Source organism: Lingula anatina, chromosome 4, assembly GCF_051362555.1.
Source record: "Lingula anatina isolate TDL-2025a chromosome 4, LinAna3.0, whole genome shotgun sequence".
Lineage (NCBI taxonomy): Eukaryota > Metazoa > Brachiopoda > Lingulata > Lingulida > Lingulidae > Lingula > Lingula anatina.
Genome location: NC_141770.1, coordinates 103,705 through 117,598, shown reverse-complemented (window position 1 = coordinate 117,598; position 13,894 = coordinate 103,705). Strand labels below are relative to the sequence as shown.

At 35.1% G+C, this 13,894-nt stretch overlaps 1 protein-coding gene across 1 annotated transcript; it reads left to right on the top strand.

The window, feature by feature from the left end:
- The first annotated feature begins 903 nt into the window (after window positions 1-903).
- On the top strand, window positions 904-10,655 carry LOC106163474 (ras-related protein Rab-1C). Its single transcript, XM_013541073.2, has 4 exons — window positions 904-1,739; window positions 2,210-2,372; window positions 9,163-9,282; window positions 9,670-10,655. Exons 1-4 carry the CDS (start codon window positions 1,557-1,559, stop codon window positions 9,825-9,827), a joined length of 624 nt encoding a protein of 207 aa, XP_013396527.1. The 5' UTR covers window positions 904-1,556; the 3' UTR covers window positions 9,828-10,655.
- The last annotated feature ends 3,239 nt before the right edge of the window (window positions 10,656-13,894 follow it).

Genomic DNA, 13,894 nt, shown 5'->3' with positions numbered 1-13,894 from the left:
CAAGGATTACGAGAAAAGATCCAACATCTCAATTAGTCGCGATGACTTTTTCATAAGGTATCTCCAGCTTAAATCAATATATCTTGGGAAGTGGTTAACCAGCCTGCCTGTTAGCTAAATGCTGATTATTGATATGTAATTCTATAAGTCTTCGTCAGATATACATGTTATCATTACGTAATGCGGCGCTGCATTGACACCAGTTGTTTCCCACGGCGTTTGGTGGTTGAGATGCTCCATTGTGCTCGTGGCTCAACTGTCGCAATTACATTTTAGACCGATAATAGACTTCGTGCATGACTCAGTTCGTATTTTGTGAAATGCTCATACTTGATAACTGAAAAGGATGCCATATATGGCGTCATGAAGCACGTTAACTCCATTTCATGAAAGAGAGGCTGATATAAACTTTGTGGGTCAAAATTTTTTTTAAAATAATTAAAATAATCAAAACGTTTACTCTCCTCAGCTCTTCGTTAGCACCTTGTAAAAATTCTAAAATGGAACGTTGTTTGACATTTTTACAAAGATTTTAGTTTTATATCAGTGACTGCAGTCAAATTGTATTATTATTATTATTATTATTATTATTATTATTAAAATTGTAATGATGGTGTTGATAAAGCATGCTAATTATTATTATTATTATTATTATTATTATTATTATTATCAAATTAACCGTGACAGTCGTCACGGCGTGAAGGGCCTATACTTTGTGACGTGAATGTTGTCAGTATGACAAACACAGATAAAGATGTCGTTCTAACTGGGTCATGGTACGTATATCTCTTCACTGATATCATTATCAGGCTGTGTACATGTCACTGTGTTATTCCACATAGAAGTATGAGTACCCCACCACAGCATGAAGTAACGCAAACCCTGGGTCATAAACACACCTTTATACATCTACATCGCTGTTGACTTAACTGCGCACTTTTTATATGCGGCGAAGAAAAAACGTTCATGTTTTGCTTTCTTTTTTTGTGGCCCGTATCATTTCCACTTTAAGAAGTGTCCCGTGCTCTACCAGTCCATGCTGTCCTTAGAACATGACTCAGTGGCAGATAAGATGTGGGACGAGAAGAGCGTTACATCAAGACGGTTATATAGTGACAAAGACTATACAGGGAGGGCATCCGTTAATTAAAGTTAGACTATTTCTGTGTGTGAAACTCTAGTTTTACATGGATTGTCTTTCACACGGTCTAGTGGGAGAAACTTGCGGTCGTTCGTGAGAGGACAGATTACTAGAAACAGTAGCAAATAACACGGATATCAGCGTTTGACTCTTGAGTTACCTGTTAATGTGGTGATCTGGTTGAACAGCGCTGTTACTGCCGTGCTCTTGTAACACAGCAGTTATAACAAGTACGACTTGTTTTCTTAAATCTATATCATAACCACATGACCTGCCCTGAATGCGGAAGACGGAATATTAAAAAAATCAGCGCGATAAGTTGATAAGTGAGAAATAATAATTAACAACGGCACCTAAGTACTTGTAGACTGAGGACACCAGTGGTTGGCTAACACACCGGACTTTAACACCAACAATGGCGTCAGCAGCAAACCAGCGAGGTCCTATGTTTAAAGTGGTCCTTCTAGGCGAAGTGAACGTGGGGAAAACTACTTTCTTTTTACGTATGAAGAATGACAGGTTTATCAATGTCACAGAGGGTACACACACCATCGACAGCTGTTCCAGGGTGTTTAACATCAAAGGCGACCGGGTCACGGTACGTGTGGGGGGGGGGGGGGGGGGGGGGAGGTTTCGGGGGGGGGGTGCTTTCGGGGGAGTCTAGGTTCGTGTTTACATTAGACATGTTTGTACGCAATGTGTTAATCTTGCACGATGACTATTTTTGGCTAATATTTTGTGAAAACTGATGAGCTAGAGCGAAAATAAACCCAGAGTTCCCGACCAGCCCCGTAAAAGATCAGAACCTTTATCATGTGACACGATTTATTGTATGTTTATATATAAAAGTGCGCAATAGGTCGACTTTATAACTGTTACAGAAAGCCAATACACACAGTATTAACGTGACCCAAATACCCCCTTTTTCTGTAACCCACCGTGTGGCCCACATCACAAACACTTACGCAAAGAATAAACTAGGTGCATTGCACAGTGATACTCAAAGTTTTATTTTTAAAAGTTTCACTTCGTTGGAGCGCTAACGGTCAATTACTTTATTCTGTTTAGTTGGCGGTGTGGGACACAGCAGGAGTAGAACGGTTCCGTACCTTAACTCAGAACTACTACCGCAATACACACGCTGTGATCTTGATGTTCAGTCTGGACAACCCGTCTTCTCTCCACTACCTGCCGAAATGGGTAGACGACGCAGGCAGTTTCTCACCCGCTGGTAGATAGCTTTAGTACTGAGTAGTGTGTGTGTGTGTGTGTGTGTGCTCTTGTGCACGCATTCTAACCGAGGACACACACCCGCCCGAAACCCACTAACCGAGGACACACCTCCAACCGAGGACGTCCTCGGTTGACATAAGCAGTGGAATGCATAAAGGGGCCCATTTCAAGTTAGGTGGTGAAATTTGACGCTATTCTGAGCCAGTCCTCGGTTATGCTGTATAGCGCGGGCCAAATTCCCGCCACGAGTGTATCAGAAATACTGTCCAACTTTTTGTCTGAAATCGGGCTATACACACGCGTCCTCGGTTGTGCTGTAAAGGGCGGACCAAATTCCGCGTCCTCGGTTGTGCTGTAAAGGGCAGACTAAACTGAAACTAATGTTATATCTCAGATGTCTATATGTTCAGTAAGTTCATATTTTTAAACTAAAGGTCTTTTTTATCAAATTAAGCTCTCCTACTCTGAAGTATCAAATAAACGTACCGGTATGTTAATTAATTTTCCAAATTTCTTCCCGCCGGTACGCTCCATTTTCACCCAGTAGCCTACGCTTATTAATTTTTCAAAAATCTTCCACCCGGTATGTTTATTAAATACCTATTGTACCGGTGGGAAATTACACAAGTACAAGTCACGCTTTTTATTTTCTTAAATTGAAGTATAATGAGAAGAAAATCGAGATCTCAACTCATTACCTACTGTTCCACAAACAGCACTGGAAAGTAGGTCAAGCGGAAGTCGCTCTCTGAACACAACAGTACATGTGTCACCTGATTTCAGTTTCTATAAATAGACGTGCTTTCCCTTCAGCAGTGACAACTACTCATGTATATCGATCGAATGATGCAATGTCGCAAGGTGATAGGATCATATTTATAGCTAAGGAGGTCATTTCAAGTGCAGCAAAGAAGTTGTGTCCGTTTTCAAACGTCAATTATTTCATGCCGATTTATGATTTAAACGATGTTAAATCACATTTCTATGTAAGATAAACCCTTAGGAGTTTACAGGTATGCAAAACGAACCTTATATCTGAGAATAAATTTACTAGTATGAACCGTATGGCTCTCGGAGGCGGCTTAGGTGCGATATATCTGGGTCTTCGGCCCCTGACAATTATGAAATTTAACTCATCCCGTTTTTAAGATAAATTTTAATACTGAGTGAATTTTACCTGGTGAATTTTTTTTTTTTTACAATGATCAATAGCTAGCTTTTTATGTACAGACACAGATGTGTCTGTACATATAGCCGTCATCTGCGTCTGTCGTCGCCGTCGCTGTCGCCGTCGTCGCCGTCGCCGTGCACTTTTACCGATAACACGATAAGTGGAAAACTGTTTTTTCTTTTGGCTTGAAACTTACAGAACTGATGAATATTCGTAATACGCAGGTCAAGTTCGAAAATCAGCATGATCGGGTCACTTATAGGGAATTTATGCTGTTTTTTCACTTTTTTCAGCATATATGCAGCACCGATAACACGATAAGTGGAAAACCATTTTACCTTTTGGTTTCAAACTTACAGAACTGATGAATATTCATAATACGCAGGTCAAGTTTGAAAATCAGCGTGATTGGGTCATTTTTAGGGAAGTAATGCTGTTTTTCACTTTTTTCAGCATGTATGCAACACCTTTGTGCTATATGATGGTACTGTATGGATGGCAGTCTATAAAATTGTCCCTTGGGTGATCACTAATTAAATTAAGGTCTATAAAGTCACTTGCCTACTCATTAATTTTCAATTGGACATTAAATGAGATTACATAAAACACTCCTTGAGATTTCCCTGTAAAGTCCCATAGGTTTAGCTCTCTTAACTGTGTCACAAAATTAGGATTTGGTGATAATTGTGCAGATAAATGGTGTTAAACATTGCAAATAAATTTACAACAAAAAGAATGTGTTATGTCAACATGCTATAGATGAATAACAGTGCTTTATTTTTCTCAAACTTGGTGGGGTTATTAATATCAAGTTAATACAGCTAGATTAAAAGTTTGAATAGCAGCTTTATTGGAATTTTTTACGTTTTTTTTAAATTTTTTTTTTAAATTATTTTTCAAACACTAGCATCTTCAAGATGTGATTTTTTACTCCCATCCACCAGAAGTGCTGTGCATTTTCTGTATTTTTGTATATAATTGTTATTTCTTCAGATTTAATTCTTAGGCATGTTAACAGTCTCATTATGGAACTAATAAGATATGTAAAAGTGTTGTTTTGACATTTTCTGCTTCTTAACAATATTGTTGATTATATAAAAATGACGGTAAACCTGTTATAATATTGTGCATTGTGTAATAAAGTATCATAAATGTCAACAATTTTCCTAGTTGAACATTTAAAAATGCATTGTGCATTGTGTAATAAAGTATCATAAATGTCAACAATTTTCCTAGTTGAACATTTAAAAATGACAGTTTATTGATCATTTTGTTTTAAAAAAGGTGTTGAAAATGGAAAGAAAATCATTTCAGTACAGTTATCTCTTGTTTACATTTTGGCATTTTGAAAGTGTGACTCTGAACTTCCATGGCCTTGAAGACCTTCCCAAATCACATTTTCTGAATATTCATGATACTTTTATTTTTTTATAAAAAATTTGATGGTCATTATGCTGTTAAGTATTATGGTTTATTGCATGAAAGTTGAAGAAAACCCTATTTTGGACACTGCTGCCAGGATAGCGGTTAAGGGAAAACCATGTTACTTACGATACTGAAACTTACTGAAAAGTTTCATAAGACAGAAGTGCAGCTTGTGTTTGAAAACCAGTGTGATTGTTTTCTGTTTTGGAGGCAATGCAGGTTTATAGAGTGCTATACTGGCATTTTCAAGTCGTTACTTATCACTCCCATCTGCCAGGAGCCCTGTACTCTTACTTTGTAACATTTTCTGTATTTTGTTAAGTTACAAGAATGATTCTTAGGATTGACATACAGCAAAAAAAAAAAAAAAAATTAATAATATATATATATATATATATATATATATATATATATATATATATATATATATATATATATATATATATTTTTTTTTTTTTTTAAATGAGTTTAAGCAATTTTTTTTTTTGTGTTTAATTTTCACTGTACCTCATTCTGGCATTTCCAAAGTTTAACTCTTATCGTCCTGACACCTTAGGGACTATTTCCAGACCCTATCACGCTAACTGTGGATCGATCTATCTCCATGGGAATTCTCGCTAAATTGCAATCAATGTAAGTGGCTTAGTTGTCTGTCACGCCTACTGAAACTGGCATGCCAGAATCCTAAGACTCTCAAACTGAAAGCAATTTAGTGAGAAACCCCTTGGAGTTGGATTGATCCTGTTAGATTGATCTAGGTATGGGAACTTAGTCTAATGCTTGATACACATTTTACTTTCATCCTAATCCAATGTTATGCAGAATAAGAATTTGATTTTGGCTATGCATTTACATGTTATCTATATACAAATCAAGTTTAAAAATAAGATTGATTGGTTGAGTTTTGAGGGACTTCAGCTTTTATTTGTATATAAGTGGTTTTCCTCAGATTTGATTGTCAGGCATGTTGACAGTTTCGTTATTGAACTAACTAGATATGTAAATATGTTAGTGTTTGTCTGAAATTTTCTGCATCTTTACAACATTGCTAGTTGATTAAATAAATATGACGGTAAACATGTTATCATGTTCTGTGTAATACAGTGTCTCAAAATGGAGGAAATGGGGTGATTATTTTCAAAAGTTTTGCATTTTTTTTCTCCTTTTTTCAGTGTACATGCAACACTGTAAACACACTTCAAGGAGAACCAATAGTCCTGTTTTCATGAAACTCAGAGAACTGATGATTATTAGTAAATTAAAAAGAATGATCAAGATTGAAAATCAGCATGACCAGGCCCTTTTCTTTCAAATGTTATGCTGTTTTTTTTTCAGCATATATGTAACACTGTAAGCACATTTCAAGGAGAACCAATAAGCCTGTTTTCATGAAACTCACAGAACTGATGATTATTAGTAAAAGAATGGTCAACATTGAAAATCAGCATGACCAGGCCCTTTTCTTTCAAATGTTATGCTGTTTTTTTAAGCATATAAGTAACACTGTAAGCACATTTCAGGAAGAACCAATAACTTAAAGCCTGTTTTCATGAAACTCACAGAACTGATTATTATGAGTAAAAGAATGGTCAAGATTGAAAATCAGCATGACCAGGCCCTTTTCTTTCAAATGTTATGCTGTTTTTTTTTCAGCATATAAGTAACACTGTAAGCACATTTCTGGGAGAACCGATAGGCCTGTTGTCATTAAACTCACAAGAGTGATCAATGTTATCTATATACAAATCAAATTTAAAAATAAGATAGATTGGTTGAGTTCTGAGGGACTTCAGCTTTTATTTGTATATAAGTGGTTTTCCTCAGATTTGATTGTCAGGCATGTTGACAGTCTCATTATTGAATTAACTAGATATGTAAATATGTTAGTGTTTCTCTGAAATTGTCTGCATCTTTACAACATTGCTAGTTGATTATATAAATATGACGGTAAACATGTTATCATGTACTGTGTAATACAGTGTCTCAAAATGGAGGAAATGGGGTGATTATTTTCAAAAGTTTTGCATTTTTTCTCCTTTTTTCAGTGTACATGCAACACTGTTAACATATATTTTTTTTTTTTTTTTTTTTTTTTCCCAGCATATATGTAACACTGTAAGCACATTTCAGGGAGAACCAATAACTTAAAGCCTGTTTTCATGAAACTCACAGAACTGATGATTATTAGTAAAAGCATATTAGTAACACTGTAAGCACATTTCAGGGAGAACCGATAGGCCTGTTGTCATTAAACTCACAAGAGTGATCAATGTTATCTATATACAAATCAAATTTAAAAATAAGATTGATTGGTTGAGTTTTGAGGGACTTCAGCTTTTATTTGTATATAAGTGGTTTTCCTCAGATTTGATTGTCAGGCATGTAAACAGTCTCATTGAATTTACTAGATATGTAAAATGGCTTGTTTGACAATTTCTGCGTCTTGACAATATTGCTAGTTGATTATATAAAAATGGTGGTAAACCTGTTATCTTGTATTGTGTAAAAAAAGTGCCAAAATGGAAATGAACTCGTATCATTGTAGTTTGTCAGATTCAATCATTCACAATGTTCGGAATGGAGGAAATTGGACATTTAAAGTTGTTATATTGATATTTTTGCCATCTCAACAATTTTCTTAGTTGATCATGTGAAATGGCAGTAAACTGTATTATTTTATGTAAAAAAGTTAAAAATGGAAAGAAACCCATTTCAGTACAGTGCTCTCTTGTATACATTTAGCATTTTCAAAGTATGACTTTGGAGTTCCATGAACCTGAAAACCTTTGCTAGTCACATTTTCTGAATATTCATGATACTAATATTTTATTATAAAAAATTGATGATAATTATGCTGTTAAGCATTATATAATATTGCATCAAATTGGAAGAAAGCACAATTTTGGGTGCTGCTGGCATGATATCCTCAATTGTAAAATTGTGTACTGTTCAAGTCTGTATCCAATGGACGACACTTTGTGTTATCAAAATACAAAATTCATGATAATAAAAGAGTGCTAAATAGAAAATAAGCATTATGAAAATAAAATGTTTGAAAACGAATTTCTTTGGTCTTTTATTTTATTTCATCAGTATCCTTTCTTTTCCTAAATTAATTGATGTTTTATCTCATAATCTTCAATTCTAAAAAAGTGGCAAAGCCCAGCATTAAATATTGTATAACTGTTCATTTAATCATCACCTCTGGTGTTATTTTGGAATTTACCTTAAATATGAAAGAATTTCATAAAAATGTGAATTGCTGCAAAGTAACGCTATATAAAATTTGCTTTGCATTAAAAGTACAATCATTATTACATGTAGATGCAAGCATGTCCTCGGTTGTAATGTGTAGTGTCTGTCCGTGTGTGTGTCCGTGTGTGTCCTCGGTTAGAATGTAAAATTCTTGTCAGCAAAAAATTAGTTTTTATAAAAAATTAATTTATAACATTCATACTCGAATAGATTTTACCCTAAATTGAATGTTTTTATTTTGATTTAACCAAGGAATAAGATGTCCTCGGTTGTATGGTGTTGTGCTGATGTCCTCGGTTGGTACACATAGACAAGTATGTGTGTGTGTGTGTGTGTAAGCTTCTCATCTGCTGGTAGATAGCTTTAGTACTGAGTAGTGTGTGTGTGTGTGTGTGTGTGTGTGTAAGCTTCTCATCTGCTGGTAGATAGCTTTAGTACTGAGTAGTGTGTGTGTGTGTGTGTGTGTGTGTAAGCTTCTCATCTGCTGGTAGATAGCTTTAGTACTGAGTAGTGTGTGTGTGTGTGTGTGTAAGCTTCTCATCTGCTGGTAGATAGCTTTAGTACTGAGTAGTGTGTGTGTGTGTGTGTGTGTGTAAGCTTCTCATCTGCTGGTAGATAGCTTTAGAACTGAGTAGTGTGTGTGTGTGTGTGTGTGTGTGTGTGTATAAGCTTCTCATCTGCTGGTAGATAGCTTTAGAACTGAGTAGTGTGTGTGTGTGTGTGTGTGTGTGTGTGTAAGCTTCTCATCTGCTGGTAGATAGCTTTAGAACTGAGTAGTGTGTGTGTGTGTGTGTGTGCGTGCGTGAGTAAACGGTGTGTGTGTGTGTGTGTGTGTGTGTGTGTGTGTAAATCTTCAATTATGTACCATGTACAATTATGTCTACAATATGTAAAATGTGAGATAGTAGTGTGCTTATCATGACGAAACTTTTTTTAGCCCTGAAGATCCTCATAGGCAACAAGTCGGATCTATATAGTAGTGTGGCGTCAGATACAATCAAGGATTTCGCGGCGGTCTATGACTGTGATCTAGTATTGCGACTGTCCTCAAAAACAGGTATGGGACGCAGTCTTTGTAAGTCTACAGTTTGATTAGCCAAATTTTTCTGCCACCAATTTAACCATCCTCTCTAGAAATATGAACAGAAAGCCCAAGGGACCTTCAATATCGGCCAGGGCATAGACAGCCTGCTAGCTCAGTATTTATGACGGTGTGTGGACCAGCAAGTGAAGACATGACTGTCCACACGATGAGGCATATGCACGCGCGTCTGCGTTTGCCTGTTTAAGTGCGTACTTTCACCTTGGACATATTATTTTTCATGTCCAAGCTTCAACGAATATTAATCAAACTGCCATTAATTAGGTTGCATTGCAATCTGACGACTGTCTCAAAGTTCACTTTCTATTGTGTTAGTTTCTAGGACGTTGTTTCGTTTTCCAGGTGAGGGTTTTAAAGAGGCTGCAGAGAAGATAGCCGCCAAACTTTTAGCAGAGTTCAAAAGTAAACAGACTATTCCAAGAGCTTTATTTGGCAAAGGGACCATAGTCGATTTAACAGATCAACCAGGCGCAGGACCCCAAAGCCAGTGCTACTGTTAAACCTCACACAGCATAGACGCATTAAATGCGGAGAACAAAATCAAATCAAATTTGTGCCATACAAATCATATTCAATTATGACAAAATTTCTTACAGAATGGTTACCTGTAGTAACTATTTAGATGATTCTATTTAAGTAAAAACCAAATGGTTTGTATTCAATTGTTGCCATGCTGAATTCCAAGAAATGACTGAACACCCATGATAACATATCTATCCATCTCCAGTTATCAATATAAACATTGACATGCACTTGAGCTGCCTTGGCTCAATCTTTATTTCTTCAAAGATGACATTATAGATCACAGAACTAAATAGTGTGGAATTCAGCAGGCAGTTTATAAGCTTCAATCCTCTTTTTTTCTTTCCACAGTGTCTCCAAGAACAAAAAAGAACATTCACATTTCAAAGTTTTTATTTTAGTCACGGAATTCGTTTCTGCACTGTTATAAGATCAAAAGAAATTTGCGTTGTTATTTTCACAAACATCTGCAATGATCCAGTTAATAAAATAAAATTATAGACCCAATCTCTTATTACAATTATCTCACTGTGTTACTTCTTTAACTTCAATATTATAGCTGCCAGCATTCAGAAGAGTGCTACAGCTGATCTGACAAACACTAACAGAGTGGTACATATATATATATATATACTGCCAGCATTCAGAAGGAGTGCTACAGGATATAGAAATACTTCATATGGCAGATGTTTGTAGACATCACACTACTGACATCATATTTCTTGTGATACTCCAAACCATGCAGAACAGTAGTTATATACATATGTAAAGCCAAAAACAAATTCATCCATAATACCAAAAAACAACATCAGATCTTGTTGGAGGACCACTGAAACTGAATACCTTACACAACAGCTGGAGATGAAACATGATCATTATTTTTACACAAATCACGTTTGTTAAGATCTTGTAATTCAATTAAAAATTTGAAAATCTAAAAATAGCTGAATGACTTATAGCTATTAATTGGCATGTCAGCATTGACTTATGACACTTCTAAAGGTATTAGCAAAGTGTAAAGAGGACATAAGAAAATATTTGATATTGGTAGAAAAGGTAAACTCTCCACTGCATCAGCACCAGTCTCCAGTCAGTGGCATCACTGGCACTGAACAGACTAGATATGCAACTGACAATAATGAGTATAAAGTAGTCATGGCTTTCTTTTGTTTTACAGTAGTGAGTATAAAGTATATAAAGTAGTCGTGGCTTTCTTTTGTTTTACAGTAGTGGGTATAAAGTATATAAAGTAGTCGTGGCTTTCTTTTGTTTTACAGTAGTGGATATAAAGTATATAAAGTAGTCGTGGCTTTCTTTTGTTTTACAGTAGTGGGTATAAAGTATATAAAGTAGTCATGGCTTTCTTTTGTTTTACAGTAGTGGGTATAAAGTATATAAAGTAGTCATGGCTTTCTTTTGTTTCACAGTAGTGGGTATAAAGTATATAAAGTAGTCGTGGCTTTCTTTTGTTTCACAGTAGTGGGTATAAAGTATATAAAGTAGTCGTGGCTTTCTTTTGTTTCACAGTAGTGAGTATAAAGTATATAAAGTAGTCATGGCTTTCTTTTGTTTTACAGTAGTGAGTATAAAGTATATAAAGTAGTCGTGGCTTTCTTTTGTTTTACAGTAGTGGGTATAAAGTATATAAAGTAGTCGTGGCTTTCTTTTGTTTTACAGTAGTGAGTATAAAGTATATAAAGTAGTCCTGGCTTTCTTTTGTTTTACAGTAGTGAGTATAAAGTATATAAAGTAGTCGTGGCTTTCTTTTGTTTTACAGTAGTGGGTATAAAGTATATAAAGTAGTCGTGGCTTTCTTTTGTTTTACAGTAGTGGGTATAAAGTATATAAAGTAGTCCTGGCTTTCTTTTGTTTTACAGTAGTGGGTATAAAGTATATAAAGTAGTCGTGGCTTTCTTTTGTTTTACAGTAGTGGGTATAAAGTATATAAAGTAGTCCTGGCTTTCTTTTGTTTTACAGTAGTGGGTATAAAGTATATAAAGTAGTCGTGGCTTTCTTTTGTTTTACAGTAGTGGGTATAAAGTATATAAAGTAGTCCTGGCTTTCTTTTGTTTTACAGTAGTGGGTATAAAGTATATAAAGTAGTCGTGGCTTTCTTTTGTTTTACAGTAGTGGGTATAAAGTATATAAAGTAGTCGTGGCTTTCTTTTGTTTCACAGTAGTGGGTATAAAGTATATAAAGTAGTCATGGCTTTCTTTTGTTTTACAGTAGTGAGTATAAAGTATATAAAGTAGTCCTGGCTTTCTTTTGTTTTACAGTAGTGAGTATAAAGTATATAAAGTAGTCGTGGCTTTCTTTTGTTTCACAGTAGTGGGTATAAAGTATATAAAGTAGTCGTGGCTTTCTTTTGTTTGACAGTAGTGAGTATAAAGTATATAAAGTAGTCCTGGCTTTCTTTTGTTTTACAGTAGTGAGTATAAAGTATATAAAGTAGTCGTGGCTTTCTTTTGTTTTACAGTAGTGGGTATAAAGTATATAAAGTAGTCGTGGCTTTCTTTTGTTTTACAGTAGTGAGTATAAAGTATATAAAGTAGTCGTGGCTTTCTTTTGTTTTACAGTAGTGAGTATAAAGTATATAAAGTAGTCGTGGCTTTCTTTTGTTTTACAGTAGTGGGTATAAAGTATATAAAGTAGTCATGGCTTTCTTTTGTTTTACAGTAGTGAGTATAAAGTATATAAAGTAGTCGTGGCTTTCTTTTGTTTTACAGTAGTGAGTATAAAGTATATAAAGTAGTCGTGGCTTTCTTTTGTTTTACAGTAGTGAGTATAAAGTATATAAAGTAGTCGTGGCTTTCTTTTGTTTTACAGTAGTGAGTATAAAGTATATAAAGTAGTCGTGGCTTTCTTTTGTTTCACAGTAGTGGGTATAAAGTATATAAAGTAGTCGTGGCTTTCTTTTGTTTCACAGTAGTGGGTATAAAGTATATAAAGTAGTCGTGGCTTTCTTTTGTTTCACAGTAGTGGGTATAAAGTATATAAAGTAGTCGTGGCTTTCTTTTGTTTCACAGTAGTGGGTATAAAGTATATAAAGTAGTCGTGGCTTTCTTTTGTTTCACAGTAGTGAGTATAAAGTATATAAAGTAGTCGTGGCTTTCTTTTGTTTCACAGTAGTGGGTATAAAGTATATAAAGTAGTCGTGGCTTTCTTTTGTTTCACAGTAGTGGGTATAAAGTATATAAAGTAGTCGTGGCTTTCTTTTGTTTCACAGTAGTGGGTAAAAAGTATATAAAGTAGTCGTGGCTTTCTTTTGTTTCACAGTAGTGGGTAAAAAGTATATAAAGTAGTCGTGGCTTTCTTTTGTTTCACAGTAGTGGGTAAAAAGTATATAAAGTAGTCGTGGCTTTCTTTTGTTTCACAGTAGTGGGTAAAAAGTATATAAAGTAGTCGTGGCTTTCTTTTGTTTCACAGTAGTGGGTAAAAAGTATATAAAGTAGTCGTGGCTTTCTTTTGTTTCACAGTAGTGGGTATAAAGTATATAAAGTAGTCGTGGCTTTCTTTTGTTTCACAGTAGTGGGTATAAAGTATATAAAGTAGTCGTGGCTTTCTTTTGTTTCACAGTAGTGGGTATAAAGTATATAAAGTAGTCGTGGCTTTCTTTTGTTTCACAGTAGTGGGTATAAAGTATATAAAGTAGTCGTGGCTTTCTTTTGTTTCACAGTAGTGGGTATAAAGTATATAAAGTAGTCGTGGCTTTCTTTTGTTTCACAGTAGTGGGTATAAAGTATATAAAGTAGTCGTGGCTTTCTTTTGTTTCACAGTAGTGGGTATAAAGTATATAAAGTAGTCGTGGCTTTCTTTTGTTTCACAGTAGTGGGTATAAAGTATATAAAGTAGTCGTGGCTTTCTTTTGTTTCACAGTAGTGGGTATAAAGTATATAAAGTAGTCGTGGCTTTCTTTTGTTTCACAGTAGTGGGTATAAAGTATATAAAGTAGTCGTGGCTTTCTTTTGTTTCACAGTAGTGGGTATAAAGTATATAAAGTAGTCGTGGCTTTCTTTTGTTTCACAGTAGTGGGTATAAAGTATA

What these genes read in the sequence shown, in the direction of transcription:
- LOC106163474 (XM_013541073.2), top strand. Translation starts at nt 1,557, where the DNA reads ATGGCGTCAGCAGCAAACCAGCGAGGTCCTATGTTTAAAGTGGTCCTT. An exon ending in AGGCAGTTTCTCACCCGCTG is followed by an intron (nt 2,373 to 9,162) that starts GTAGATAGCTTT and finishes AACTTTTTTTAG; the next exon opens with CCCTGAAGATCCTCATAGGC. An exon ending in GCGACTGTCCTCAAAAACAG is followed by an intron (nt 9,283 to 9,669) that starts GTATGGGACGCA and finishes TTCGTTTTCCAG; the next exon opens with GTGAGGGTTTTAAAGAGGCT.